Source organism: Pygocentrus nattereri, chromosome 4 (genome assembly GCF_015220715.1).
Source record: "Pygocentrus nattereri isolate fPygNat1 chromosome 4, fPygNat1.pri, whole genome shotgun sequence".
NCBI classification, from domain to species: domain Eukaryota; kingdom Metazoa; phylum Chordata; class Actinopteri; order Characiformes; family Serrasalmidae; genus Pygocentrus; species Pygocentrus nattereri.
In genome coordinates, this window is record NC_051214.1 from 23203339 (window position 1) to 23218002 (window position 14664).

Genomic DNA, 14664 nt, shown 5'->3' on the forward strand with positions numbered 1-14664 from the left:
AATAATGCAGACTTGTTTCTTCTCATCAACGCCTCACTGATGCAAGTTTAGAGTAAAGGCTCAAATTTAGGTGGAAAACCTGTGCATGAAACTTGTAGCTTCAGCTACTTTTATTTCATGTCTTCACCAGAGGCTAATTTTGGCATTGTGAGAAGGATAAACAACCAGCAATTAAAGGTCACTGCACTGTGGCAATTTTGGAGGACAAAGACCTAAATCTGAATGGGTGGAATCGAGAGACTAGTGCTGGAGTGACAGAAAGAACATATATGACTATTAAAGATGCAGCAAGTTTTTATATCTGCTCTGTATCATCTGTTCAATCATAGAGACAATGTGCAGGGGCGTAGGAACAGGAAGGGGTTTTACATAGTAGCAAGGGGGCAAATACAATTTGTTTAATTGTGCAGATTCGTAAATCTTTACGTTCTTAATGAGTGCTGATGTTCATGGATGCTCCTCTGTCATATATAGTAGCTACTTGGGCATAATTTTAATGCAAGAAAATTCTTTTGCAACATAGATTTTTTTGTTTTAATTATTGACCTTAGAGGTGCTTGATGGTTTAGAAATAACAGAATGCTATATGTGTTACAGTTGGCTCTATATTTACTGGCATGGGTAAAAAAAGGTAATGGTGTTTATAGTGAATTAGTTCAGTCTCACACTGAAAATACTGTCAAAATATCTGTGCTTTATTACATTTCAAAGAATGTGTAATTTTCCTTTATGTTTACATGGTCTGAAAATGTACTTTTGCACCATTACGCTGTGAAAACAAAAAATATTCATCAAATAATCATATTTATCTTTTAGATATAGATGAATGTCTGTTTGCACCATCTGTATGTGGATTAAACTCCTCGTGCAACAACACAGTAGGAGGATACAGTTGCTCTTGCTGGACTGGATTCACTGCAGTAAACTCAAGTCTAGGTGTCAGTGTTAATAACTCCTGTGTAGGTGAGAGTCTAAATGTTGGTATTGTGTTTTGTTGACGGTTAGTGTTTCAATGATAAATCACTCTTCCAATACTGAAAATATGTTGGTGCAAGAATCACAGGTCATTGTCATTACAGATGTGGAGGAATGTTTGTCTGAACCGTCCATTTGTGGTCCAAACTCCACCTGCATCAACACAGTAGGAGGATACAGCTGCTCTTGCTGGTCTGGATTTAACATAACCAACTCAAGTCTAAGCATCAGTGTTAATAACTCTTGTGGTGGTAAGCTGGTTTTGTGTTGTTAGATGAAGCTTTATGACTGCTAACAGTGAAAATGAGCAACTTTACAAAAAAAAAAAAATTGTTTATCAATTTTGCAGATGTGGATGAATGTCTGTTAACTCCATCTGTGTGTGGTCCAAACTCCACCTGCATCAACACAGTAGGAGGATACAATTGCTTTTGCTGGAATGGATTTACTGCTACAAACTCAAGTCTAAGGGTTAACATTAGTAACCCTTGTAGGGGTAAGTCATCAAGCTTTAGGTTCAGTAATGTCAGAGTCCTTTCGGGTTTTATGGATGAAAATGGACACACGTAATATTGAACATATGTGCTTGTAAAATGTACTTAAACATATAATAAATTAAATCAATGTGTTTCACAGATGTTGATGAATGTCTATCTACACTATCTGCATGTGGATCAAATTCCAACTGCGCTAATACAGCAGGAGGATACAGTTGCTCTTGCTGGACTGGATTTACTGCAACCAGCTCAAACTTAACTATCAGCATTATTAACCCATGTATAGGTAAGTGATTTTGCCTTTTCAGGTTTATAAGATAGAGACTCTGCTAGTCAAGTTCTTCCACACTAAACTGACCCAACATTGCATTCGTGGCCCTGCTTTGTGCACTGAGGCTCAGTCATGCTGGAACAGAAAAGGTTCTTCCTCTAATTCCTCCCACAATATTTGAAGCATACAATTGTACACAATTTAATACACCTGTGGCAATGAGACTGAATAAAACACCTGAATTAAATGATTAAGAGGTGTGTCCCAATACTTTTGTCCATACAATGTATCACATTTTGTTGGCCAATTATCTTTCGCAAATATAATATCAACTTCCACTGTTATGCAGATAACACCCAGCTCTAGCTTTCCAGCATGCCCACTTCCACTTTCCTCCTGCCCTCCCTTAATGACTGTCTATCTGAAATTGAAACCTGGCTTTCTCACAACTTCCTCAAATTAAATGGTGATAAAACAGAGCTGCTACTTGTGGGCACCAAATTAAACCTCTCCAAAACAAATAACTTTTCTCTTACTATTGATAATTATCAATAGTAAGAGAAAAGTTATTTGTTTTGGAGAGTTATAATTATAATTGTTATGTCTCTCCCTCAGTTCAGGTAAAGAGTTTGTGTGTCATCCTCGACAGTACCCTGTCATTCCAATCCCACATTAATAACATCACTCGATCTGCTTACTTTCACCTCAGAAATATTAATCGCTTGCGACCCTCTCTTTCCTCTGACACTACTGCTATTTTGGTTCATAGTCTTGTTACTCAACGCATACAATACAAAATATTACTCCTTACTTTCAAAGCAATTCATAACCTCGCCCCTCCGTATATTTCTGACCTTATTAATCTCACCTCACATTCACGATCACTGAGATCATCTGCCTCTATCCACCTGTCTGTACCCACTATACGCCTTAGCACCATGGGAGGTAGGACCTTTAGTACCTCTGCCCCCAGGCTATGGAATGCTCTACCTCCTGACTTAAGGAACTCTGACTCTATTTTACATTTCAAGTCGGGTCTCAAAAAATATCTCTTTAGATCTGCATATAACTTCTAACTCCAATCACTCTGTTTTATTAATTTTATCCATTTTTATTTTATTTTCATTTATTTTATTTTATTTTATACTTTGAGTGTTATCTCTTGGTTTTTACTGTGTTTTTTACTGTGTTTTATTGTTTTACTGTTTATTTACTATTATTATTGTCTCATTTTATGTAAGGTGACCTTGAGTGTCAGAAAGGCGCCGTCAAATAAAATGTATTATTATTATTATTATTATTATCATTTATTAATGCAGAAAACAAGTTAAGTAAAATGGTTTTACATCTTTTTTACTTGCCACTGTTCAATGACTTTTTTCCATGTTTAAAGTATTTTGGACAGGAGAACATTTTTAAATTATATACACTGCTGTAATTATCCATTTACACCCATTTTAAGTGGTTATCATCGTCAAATTTGATCTTCATTTTTGAAATTTTATTAGACCTTTTATAACTGATGTGATACAGCTTTCTCAGTCTGTATGTAGTCATGGTATTTATCTCTCTGAGCACATCTACGTTGCACTGCACTAGCATGCAGAATTAATTTGATACATTTATGTGCAACAAAATTGGTTTTATGTTATTGAAAACATTGACTCCAAACATCTGAACAGTAGTTTATGTGGTCTAAGTTCCCACCAGCGTCAACATAGTAGGAGGCGGCAATTACCCTTGACTAAATAGAGTAACTACAAGAAACTCAAGTGAAAGTGTAACACTGATGCCTGTATGTTGTTATTGAATAGTGGTTTATTGTTTCACTGAAATTATTTGAAATTATTTTGATTGAAGCTGCTGATGAAAGAAAACAAGATAAACTTTTTACTTTCTCTCACAGATATAGATGAATGTGCGCTTGAACCAGCTATTTGTGGTCCACACTCCATCTGCACCAACACTATAGGAGGATACAACTGCTCTTGCACGGGAGGATTTACTGAAACAAACTCAAGTCTGATGATTAGCGTTAATAACACTTGTAGAGGCAAGTACCTACATATAAATGTTCTGTCACACTGAAGTCTTTTCCACCGTCAGTAAATACTAGAAATATGCTCATATTAAAATTCTAAGAAGGGAAAATCTTTCATTGCAGATGTGGATGAATGTCTATTTACACCATCTATATGTGGTCCAAACTCCACCTGCATCAACACAATTGGAGGACACAACTGCTCCTGCTGGAGGGGATTTACTGCAACCAATTCAAATCTGCTTGTCAGCGTTAGTAACCCATGTACTGGTAAGATATTAAATGACAGTTCAATGTTCCGCCCTAATGTTTTCATATTCATACATATTTCATACATATTTTCAAACTCTCCCTAACTCAACATCATTGGACAGCTAGCTCTACATGCTTGGCAGAAAACACTAACAGCCAGATCTGTTATGTCAGCTAATAGACGGCTGCGCTGGCTAGCGATTTGCTCCACTCACAAAGATGAAATCGCTCTTTTGTTGGTTTTAATCTGTTTTTTATTTATTAATATTACTTTACAAATTGATAAGTCAGTCAGATTTGTTCCATCAATTAATTTAAGTGAGTTGTACCCTATAGAATCCTCTAGAATTGTGTACAAAATAGTCATTAGAATAGTTTCTGACAGGAATTTCATACATTTGATAACATGCTCCAGTTGTTGCTCGCAGTACTTTCACATCAAGTTTACTGCTGCCTTTTCTTAAACACATATGTATGTTGCTGTCCTGAAACTAAGTAGAGAGAAGATCAGTTCTTCTGTGAAGACTATAAGCGTAGGCCAATAGAAGTGTGAGAATAGTTAGACAGATTAGATCTAAAGATGCTGATTGTTTCAGATCATTGTGTTCTACAACATCCACTGTGTTACAAGTAAAGATATTTGAGACTGATCTACTTTATGTAGTGGAAGAAATCCTATTTAATAGACAATGATTAAAAAGTGTCTTCCTTTGCTGACTTTTCTGTTCATCAAGATGTGGATGAATGTACTGAGATTCCTGATGTGTGTGGTCCACATGCAAACTGCACCAATGCTGTTGGAAACTACAGCTGCACCTGTCTGATTGGATATAATGTGACAGATCAATACTTTCCCATCAACATCAGCAACCCATGTAGAGGTACCTTTGTCAGTCTTTCTACAATTGTCTTTCTGTGTCAGCAATAATATTTGACGGTAATATTTTCTAAACGCTTTAGTACCATGTAAAACAGTACACATGATGTTACTGGGATGGTTCCTGAGAAACAAGAAATTTCAAGATTTTATGATATAAAATATTGCAGTTGTTCATATAGGTACTTTCATTTTACAAATACTCCGCTGTCTCTTAAATGTTAAAACATGCAAGTGCTGAAAGAAATAACTTGTAAAAAGGTGAATTCGTCTGTGACAACTCCAAGTATAAGCCGCCATATTTGTGCAGTAGACTACATTTGGTGTTGCGCTTATTTTAGATGTACGTGTTGTAGAAAATGACACAAAGTGCACGTCATTACAAATAAAGGTCGTCACTTGCATTGAAACCTCTATATTATGGACTAGAATAAAGACAGTTTAACAGACAATATTTTAAAGTCTTTGTTCTTTATTTTCTTTAACGAAGATGTGGATGAATGTACTGAGATTCCTGGAGTGTGTGGTCCAAATGCAAACTGCACCAATGCTGTTGGAAACTACAGCTGTACATGCCTGAGGGGATATAATGTGACAAATCTGCTCATGCCTATTAATAGCAGCAATCCATGCAGAGGTACACTACCGTTCAAAAGTTTGGGGTCACATTGAAATGTCCTTATTTTTGAGGGAAAAGCACTGTACTTTTCAATGAAGATAACTTTAAACTAGTCCTAACTTTAAACAAATACACTTTATACATTGCTAATGTGGTAAATGACTATTCTAGTTGCAAATGTCTGGTTTTTGGTGCAATATCTACATAGGTATATAGAGGCCCATTTCCAGCAACTATCACTCCAGTGTTCTAATGGTACAATGTGTTTGCTCATTGGCTCAGAAGGCTAATTGATGATTAGAAAACCCTTGTGCAATCATGTTCACACATCTGAAAACAGTCTAGCTCATTACAGAAGCTACAAAACTGACCTTCCTTTGAGCAGATTGAGTTTCTGGAGCATCACATTTGTGGGGTCAATTAAACGCTCAAAATGGCCAGAAAAAGAGAACTTTCATCTGAAACTCGACAGTCTATTCTTGTTCTTAGAAATGAAGGCTATTCCATGCGAGAAATTGCTAAGAAATTGAAGATTTCCTACAACGGTGTGTACTACTCCCTTCAGAGGACAGCACAAACAGGCTCTAACCAGAGTAGAAAAAGAAGTGGGAGGCCGCGTTGCACAACTAAGCAAGAAGATAAGCACATTAGAGTCAGAAACAGACGCCTCACAGGTCCCCAACTGGCTTCTTCATTAAATAGTACCCGCAAAACACCAGTGTCAACATCTACAGTGAAGAGGCGGCTGCGGGATTTTGGGCTTCAGGGCAGAGTGGCAAAGAAAAAGCCATATCTGAGACTGGCCAATAAAAGAAAAAGATTAAGATGGGCAAAAGAACACCGACATTGGACAGAGGAAGACTGGAAAAAAGTGTTGTGGACGGATGAATCCAAGTTTGAGGTGTTTGGATCACAAAGAAGAACGTTTGTGAGACGCAGAACAAATGAAAAGATGCTGGAAGAATGCCTGACGCCATCTGTTAAGCATGGTGGAGGTAATGTGATGGTCTGGGGTTGCTTTGGTGCTGGTAAGGTGGGAGATTTGTACAGGGTAAAAGGGATTCTGAATAAGGAAGGCTATCACTCCATTTTGCAACGCCATGCCATACCCAGTGGACAGCGCTTGATTGGAGCCAATTTCATCCTACAACAGGACAATGACCCTAAACACACCTCCAAATTGTGCAAGAACTATTTACAGCAGAAGCAGGCAGCTGGTATTCTATCGGTAATGGAGTGGCCAGCGCAGTCACCAGATCTGAACCCCATTGAGCTGTTGTGGGAGCAGCTTGACCGTATGGTACGCCAGAAGTGCCCATCCAACCAGTCCAACTTGTGGGAGCTGCTTCTAGAAGCGTGGGGTGCAATTTCTCCAGCTTACCTCAACAAATTAACAGCTAGAATGCCAAAGGTGTGCAATGCTGTAATTGCTGCAAATGGAGGATTCTTTGACGAAAGCAAAGTTTGATGTAAAAACAATGTTATTTCAAATACAAATCATTATTTCTAACCTTGTCAATGTCTTGACTCTATTTTCTATTCATTTCACAACGTATGGTGGTGAATAAGTATGACTTTTCATGGAAAACACAAAATTGTTTGGGTGACCCCAAACTTTTGAACGGTAGTGTAGGTTATAAGATCAGCACTGTTATCATTGAGTTTTGGCAGTAGTTGTCTATGATATTAATACTTTACATGCATTATTCATCCCATATAAAAAGGGTCCACAATTTGTCTTTGGTATGATACTTCAACAACAATATCTTCCAAACTTTCATAGTACAATGCAGTTCTTGCTCGAAATACATTGATATTACAAGTTTAGAAGATACAAGTTTGTATCCTCTGTTGGTCTGCTGCATCAGTCAGTAATCCAGTCCTTGGCTCAGAAGATGCCTGATTGACTTGTAATATTAAGTGAATTTCAGCATCGTGACTGACGATGACATATTTAAGCATAAGTGTATGGGATACATATAAGAGAAAAATGACTTGAGCAATTTAGACATGAAATTGGTTTTACCAGGCCCAGAGAAGCCAAAGGACGCTTCCCCTTATATATCTTATTAGTTTGTGGTTAGAAAGTTCAATTCTGCTTTTTCCTATTTTGAAAAATAAAAAATCGACTTTCTTTACTTGTTTAACATGGTTCTGATTAGAAGTGAAGGGACGTGACAGAATAATAAGCCACTGTTATCCTCAGGTTTCCTTAAGGATCTAAAATGATTGTATTTGCTTTGTTTAATCCTTTGTTAGGTTTTTAAATTACTGCTTTTTCAATAAAAAAATTGCTTTTTCGATGAAGAAAATTACATTTCTCTGTTATTGGTTGTAATCTGTTTTCTTTTGTTGATATTACTTAACAAACACATAAGTCATTGAAACTGAACTAGCTGTGTTCTTTCAATAAAATTAAGTGAGTTCTTAGAGTGTCTGATTAGTGTAATCTTCTTATGTACAACTCAACATCTTGTTCTTTGGCTCCTGGCATCATTTATTTGCACATATTTTACTTGTTTTAGTCACCCTCTTCATGCTGTGTCTCACCCTGCCCTTCTTTTCCTTTGGTGTACATATTTCTTATACTTCATATTTAACATGAATTAAATATGAATCACTTTGATCTTTTAGATGTGGATGAATGTGTTTCTGCACCATCTGTATGTGGATTAAACTCCAGCTGCAACAACACAGTAGGAGGATACAGTTGCTTTTGCTGGGATGGATTTACTGCTACAAACTCAAGTCTAGCCGTCAACATTACGAACCCGTGTATAGGTAAGTTATTATGTTTTATTTAAAAGAAAAAAGTTTTAAAGATTAAAATAGCCTCTTCAGCACCTCGTCAATTAGTTTTACATTTATTTTATGGTTCGATTGGTTCATGCATTGTGAAAACTGAAAGGCTCTAGTTTGCTATGCGTATACTTTATTTTTAAAGAGCCTCGAGACTGCCCATACACAGCCACAATCTTTCAGCACTTGGTGGGTAAAAGCACTCTACTCTAAAATGACAGTCTGTGAGTTTGTGTGATCTCAGAAGACCCCAGCAGTAAACCAATGGAAACCACATGCTGTAGTCTACCATAGTTCAAAGGTGATGCTAGACACATTGATGCATGGAACTAAACCCCCTTTAACTGTAGTAAAAATCACAGCTACAAATGTCTGATTTCTGTGGTAAATCTGTATAATATGCATTACAATAAAGTATAATGTTACTACAATGCACAGCTACTTTGTTTCATTAACTTATAAAATAGAAAACTTAATTGTGGCATGTGCAAAAGTTTGGACACTCTTTCTTGGGTAGAGTTTTAGAACTTAGGTCAAAAATAAAGGATATATTTCAGACTAATAAATTCTCCTTAATTTTTTTATCTGACTCTTCAAACATGCTAATGCTTAGCAACCGGGCATGTCTTTAATCAGCTAAACCTGAAATGAAGCTACTTGATGCCTGCAAAACAGAGAAAGGCTATAATAAATATCACTCTTCAATTGTCCCCAACAAAATGGGACAACCCTCAAATAAAAAAGAGCATTACTTCATTAATAGGCTTCCCTGCCAGTCTGCAGCTATAGCAGAGGACAAGTAAAGTTCAGGGACCTTACAAAAGTGGACACTCTTTCTGTGCCAAAATTCTGAGGCCCAGAATGTAACAGCTGCACCATGTAAGGTGAAATGGGAAATTTAGCTAGCTAGCTACTGAGATGTCAGCATACTACTAGTGTGTTTTATATGGTTGTTATGAAGAAACAAATTTATAATACATTGAAATGAAATAAAAATGGTGAAATGACATTATCAAAGATATAATAAAATAAAATATAATAAAAAACATGTTTTAACATAGAAAATACATTTGTGAGTTTCTTTAGTTGTTTGTGTAGTGTCCCCCCCCCCCCCCCCCCCCATTTTCTCATAACACATTGAGAGTGTGCCTCTGAAAAGCCTACATTTTTGGAGGGCCATGTAGCCAAGTGTGAATGCTCAAACCAGAGCTTGAGTTAGGGCTAAATGTTTGTGGCAAGGAATGAAATGGAGTTGGCTGGAAGAGTCATCAGAAGGAAACCTTACCTGCGAGCTTATCATAAAAGTGAACATCTTAAGTATGTAAAACAACATCTAAATAGGTCTGGATAAGGTTGATCTCTTTAATGCAGCATGGGGGGTTCTCAAAAGAAACTCAGACAAATCAAAGTTGTTACCCAAAATGCAGCTTCTCTTTAGTCCCACCAGACCAAGCGCCTCCCCTTCATATAGGCCTTTGGTCAGCCCACCACCACAGCCCTCCTGAGCAACTGAGGGGACTCTGAAGCTGCTGAGGGGTGCCAATGGGGCAACGATGGCACTCGGACAGCACTCTGACAATACCGGGGAGCCAGTAGGGGTTCTCTGTGTGGCTGGGGAGTCCCAGACCATGTCCCTAAAATGCCTTGGAGCTGGTTGTCTCACCATGGGACCCTCACAGTCCCGTAACTTAATCATTGTAAGTTTATAGGTAGATCTTAAGCTACGTTCACATTACAAGTCTTATTCCTCAAATCCGATATTCCTCAAGTCCAAAAAGACTAATGTAAGAACCAGCCTTTCCTGTGAAGATAATGAACTCTAAACAGCTTTCAGATGTTCATCATTAAAACGTTTCTTTTCCATCATTTACAGGCTTTAACTTCTGTTTGGTGCAGCTGCCAGAGTAATGCTGAATGATGGCGTATGCACAGTGGGGAAAAAAGCACATGAATTTAGATCTGATCACATTATGGTCGTGTGCCCATGAATCGGATACGTATCCGATCTAGGACCACATATGAAAATGGCTCAAATCGTATTTGAAAAGATCGGATTTCGTGTCCACACAGACCTGAAAATATCAGATCTGAGTCACATTAGGACAAACATTAGGATTTTTACCACTTCAACCTGGCAATGTGAATGTAGCCTTAAACATGCAGTACATGCAACACAGCCCAAAAATATTGTAGCACTAGAAGAATTAAATGAAAAGAAAGACTCCTAGCTGGCTACAAAAACTGTTTGAAAGCTGTGATATCTGTCATGCGGCGGGGTGTTATTGAGCATTGATATAGTAGGGTTATAATAGTATGTGTTCTGATGCATGCTTTGATGTTCACTTTAAAACCCAAAGTTTGAGTGCCTTTAGTTAAGTTACGTTTGTTTTTTTAAATAAGTTAACTTTTACAGAAAACTCATTTTAATCCACAAATGCTGTGTTTGCTGAATTGAACATGTTGCAGAAATGTCAGTTAAACATAAAATTTTAAGTCTAAATGTATTTAAAATTTTAATAATCTGCCTATGACAGTGCATAATAGCTGCTGATAGACACAGTTACAAGACAAAACCTCTGTATTTATTTCACAGATGTGGATGAATGTCTGTCCACTCCGTCTGTTTGTGGTCCAAACTCTACCTGCACCAACACAATAGGAGGATACAATTGCTCATGCTGGCTTGGATTTACTGCAACAAACTCAAGTCTTACTGTGAACATTACTAACCCTTGTACAGGTGAGTTGTTAAATATCAGTTTAATATTTTGCTGTTAAATATAGAAATGTTTGTTTTCTTTACACTCCATTAATGTATTCATATGTGGAAACATACAGTATGTGATCCAAAATTCGCCTAGAATATATTTCACTGGATTCTGACAATATGCAAAGAACCATAACAAACTAGAAGCAGAAGCCAAAATATAATGTTCTGTCTCAAGGATCCCTGTGGGTGTCACTCCCACCTGCAAGGCAATAAACACACCCAGCAGTAACAAACACCCGCATGCTATATACACATCTTCAGTCTCTGTATAAACCGAGCTAATTCCAAGCTAATTGAATTAAGCAAAGGATCAGTCTGACTTTTCTTTTTCTTTGGTTCTTTATGAAAGGTGGTAATCCAGCATTGGTATTGTTAGTAGGCCCCAATATGGCAGTTGAAGAACAGAAGTGCTGCGTAGTCCACAAATGTCTTTATGATTGAATAACTGCCATGATGGTTCAAGTCCTTGCTGTAAGCAGCAGAAAAGGTCTATTAAAAAAACTCCTGTGAGAACAAAGCCGCTATTCACACAGGTCAAAGAGTTGCATCAGGCAAACAACCAGCAAACATTAATAGACCAAAACAACTAGAGCAAAGTGCCACAGCCAAAGGCACTCGCAACCAGAATTACCATCCAGCTGAAATAACATGCATACAGCATTTTTTTACTTCCATCAGGCTTAAAAACAACGTTTACACTTAGTGTTTGCTTTCCAAATGGTAGTTTGCACCGGAAAAGGCTTGGGACGCTGTGATGGTGGTCCTTTACTCTTGTGGTCCTTTCTTCTCTTTTACAAGTATGTGAGAGTCAAGTCTCTAGGGGACTGAACTGTGCCTGAACCCGTATATCTCTGTTGTTGGATGAAAATCTTGCATCTCCATTTTTGACGTTTTTTTTTTAATTTTTGACATACTTTGAAAATGCCTGTAGATTTCATGATGAATGGACTATAAGAAATGACCCAGAATTACTTGGAAAAATGTCTGGTTCCATTCACTTACATTAACAGTAAAGTGTGTTGTGTTTTTCTTCTCCTGTAAAGTTACCATTTTGGAAATACAAGTTTTTTTTTTCTGAGAACAGCGGTATGTAGTCTTGTGTGGCTTTTTACTCCTGTAAAAAAAAAAGTTACCGTTTTGGAGCTATGAGGTTTTCTTCTGACCATAGCAATATGTAGCCTTGTGTGGCTACAAACTATCAGTTTAATATTTAGCAAAAAGACATTTATCGCACAGATATGGATGAATGTCTCTCTGCACTGTGTGTGGAACATTAAACTCCACCTGCTCCAACACAATAGGCGCATACATTTGCACTTTCTGGATTGGATTCACTGCAACACACTCAAAACACCCATTTATCCCTCACATACATAAAATACTAAACTTAAAAAATAAAACCTGCTCAAGTGATTTTAAGTTCAATAAGAAAAATGCTTGTTTGAATATGATGAAGCATTTTCTGTTGAATTAGCAATGTGCGAGTTTATTGAGACACCTGCAGTATTTCATCATTATCCAAACTGTAAACTGACTGAAAACTTGAAACTGAAAATGTTATATAATCAAATGAATCTCCAGAAAGACTCATTTTCAAAAGTTGTGATCACATCTGTGTACTTATTTTGCAGATGTGGATGAGTGTCTCTTCACACCATCACCTTGTGGTTCACACTCCACCTGCAACAACACAGTGGGAGGATACAGCTGCTCTTGCCGGGATGGATTTGCTGTTCCCAATGCAAATCTAAATGTCGGCATTAGTAACCCTTGCATTGGTAAGATATTAAATGCCAGTTTAATGTTTTGCTGTTAAATTTAAAAATAAAGTGTTTTTTATATCATCTTTAAATCAAAACACATATTAATGTGAAGAAAGTTCAACAGTGTGTGATCTGCTAGCTTGAAATTCTCTTCAATGGATTCTGTAAATGTGCAAATTCAAGAAGTATGATGTACACTTACAAACAAAAATTTTAATATGTTGTCTGTTGTTGTCTGAGGTGATACGTCTGCGCATTCGCCATGTTTGAGCGGTCAACTTGATCAACTTGCACTGGACCTACGAAATAAAAAATTTGAAGTGTTATTTTATAATTATATAAGTGTGAAATGTTAGTTACACAGCTGCTTTTGTCTGTGTCAACCTTCCAGCTGTTCAGTGTTTCTTGAACTTCTTTGCTTTCTGTAGTTCCAGTGTGTTGCTTGGTGTTGGTTTCTGTATAGTTAATGTGCACGAGGACATGACTTGAGAAGAAGGATATGAATTTGAGGTGGAACAGCACAGGCATACTGTCATTATTCAGGCCACCACTCATTGCCTGTAACAGTTGTACTCGTCTGGGAAGTCAAAGTGTTCCCAATCAGGACATGAGTGTGAATTCATGTCAATTTTTTTCATAAGCACACTTTGTCCATCAGCTATTTTATACAACTAGGCAAATCAGCTGTCCAAGGCAGAAAGCTGAAGTTAGCTTACTATTCAGATTTTCCTCCAGTGTCTGAGTGGAAATGCTGTGCCATTTAAGTTTGAATGGAAAATTTGGATAAGCTGGAAAATAAGATGCTAACTTAAGCTGCGTCTAAGGGGGGGTAAACAAGACAGATTTTTATTTCTTTCAGTTCATAATTAAAATTTTTAGAAACATCATGAGCTGTGTTAAATAAAACTATAGGAACAAATTCTAATATCATACATCTAACATGAAACAAATATTTGATTGTCTCACGGGCAATGAAAGCATCATTGCGAAATCAATGCAACACAATAATTTTTCCTTGATCGTCCTTTTTCATAATCATTGGAGAGCAACATCGTAAACAGCTGTACACACAATAATGCAGACTTGTTTCTGCTCATCAAAGCCTCACTGATGCAAGTTTAGAGTAAAAATTCAAAACTAGGTGGAAAACCTGTGCATGAAACTTGTAGCTTCAGCTACTTTTATTTCATGTCTTCATTAGCACCAGAGGCTAATTTTGGCATTGTGAGAAGGATAAACAATCAGCAATTAAAGGTCACTGCACCGTGGCAATTTTGGAGGACAAAGACCTAAATCTGAATGGGTGGAATCGAGAGACTAGTGCTGGAGTGACAGAAAGAACATATATGACTATTAAAGATGCAGCAAGTTTTTGTATCTGCTCTGTATCATCTGTTCAAACATAGAGACAATGTGCAGGGGCGTAGGGACAGGAAGGGGTTTTACATAGTAGCAAGGGGGCAAATACAGTTTGTTTAATTGTGCAGATTCGTAAATCTTTACGTTCTTAATGAGTGCTGATGTTCATGGATGCTCCTCTGTCATATACAGTAGCTACTTGGGCATAATTTTAATGCAAGAAAATAAAACTAATTGTTTCTCAACATACTTATGTGTGTTAATTATTGACCTTAGAGGTGCTTGATGGTTTAGAAACAACAGAATGCTATATGTGTTACAGTTGGCTCTATATTTACTGGCATGGGTAAAAAAAGGTAATGGTGTTTATAGTGAATTAGTTCATTCTCACACTGAAAATACTGTCAAAATATCTGTGCTTTATTACATTTCAAAGGATGT

The 14664-nt window shown here is 37.1% G+C and overlaps 1 protein-coding gene across 1 annotated transcript in view; it reads left to right on the top strand.

Annotated features, from left to right (window-relative positions):
- LOC108440974 (fibrillin-3-like) overlaps positions 1 to 14664 on the top strand; it is a 62199-nt gene that overhangs the window by 25309 nt on the left and 22226 nt on the right. The window contains exons 18-27 of the mRNA XM_037538111.1: positions 817 to 963; positions 1080 to 1226; positions 1325 to 1471; positions 1612 to 1758; positions 3650 to 3796; positions 3908 to 4054; positions 4771 to 4917; positions 8167 to 8313; positions 10925 to 11071; positions 12733 to 12879. Coding sequence (XP_037394008.1) covers positions 817 to 963; positions 1080 to 1226; positions 1325 to 1471; positions 1612 to 1758; positions 3650 to 3796; positions 3908 to 4054; positions 4771 to 4917; positions 8167 to 8313; positions 10925 to 11071; positions 12733 to 12879 — 1470 coding nt within the window. The remainder of the gene's footprint in view (positions 1 to 816; positions 964 to 1079; positions 1227 to 1324; positions 1472 to 1611; positions 1759 to 3649; positions 3797 to 3907; positions 4055 to 4770; positions 4918 to 8166; positions 8314 to 10924; positions 11072 to 12732; positions 12880 to 14664) is intronic.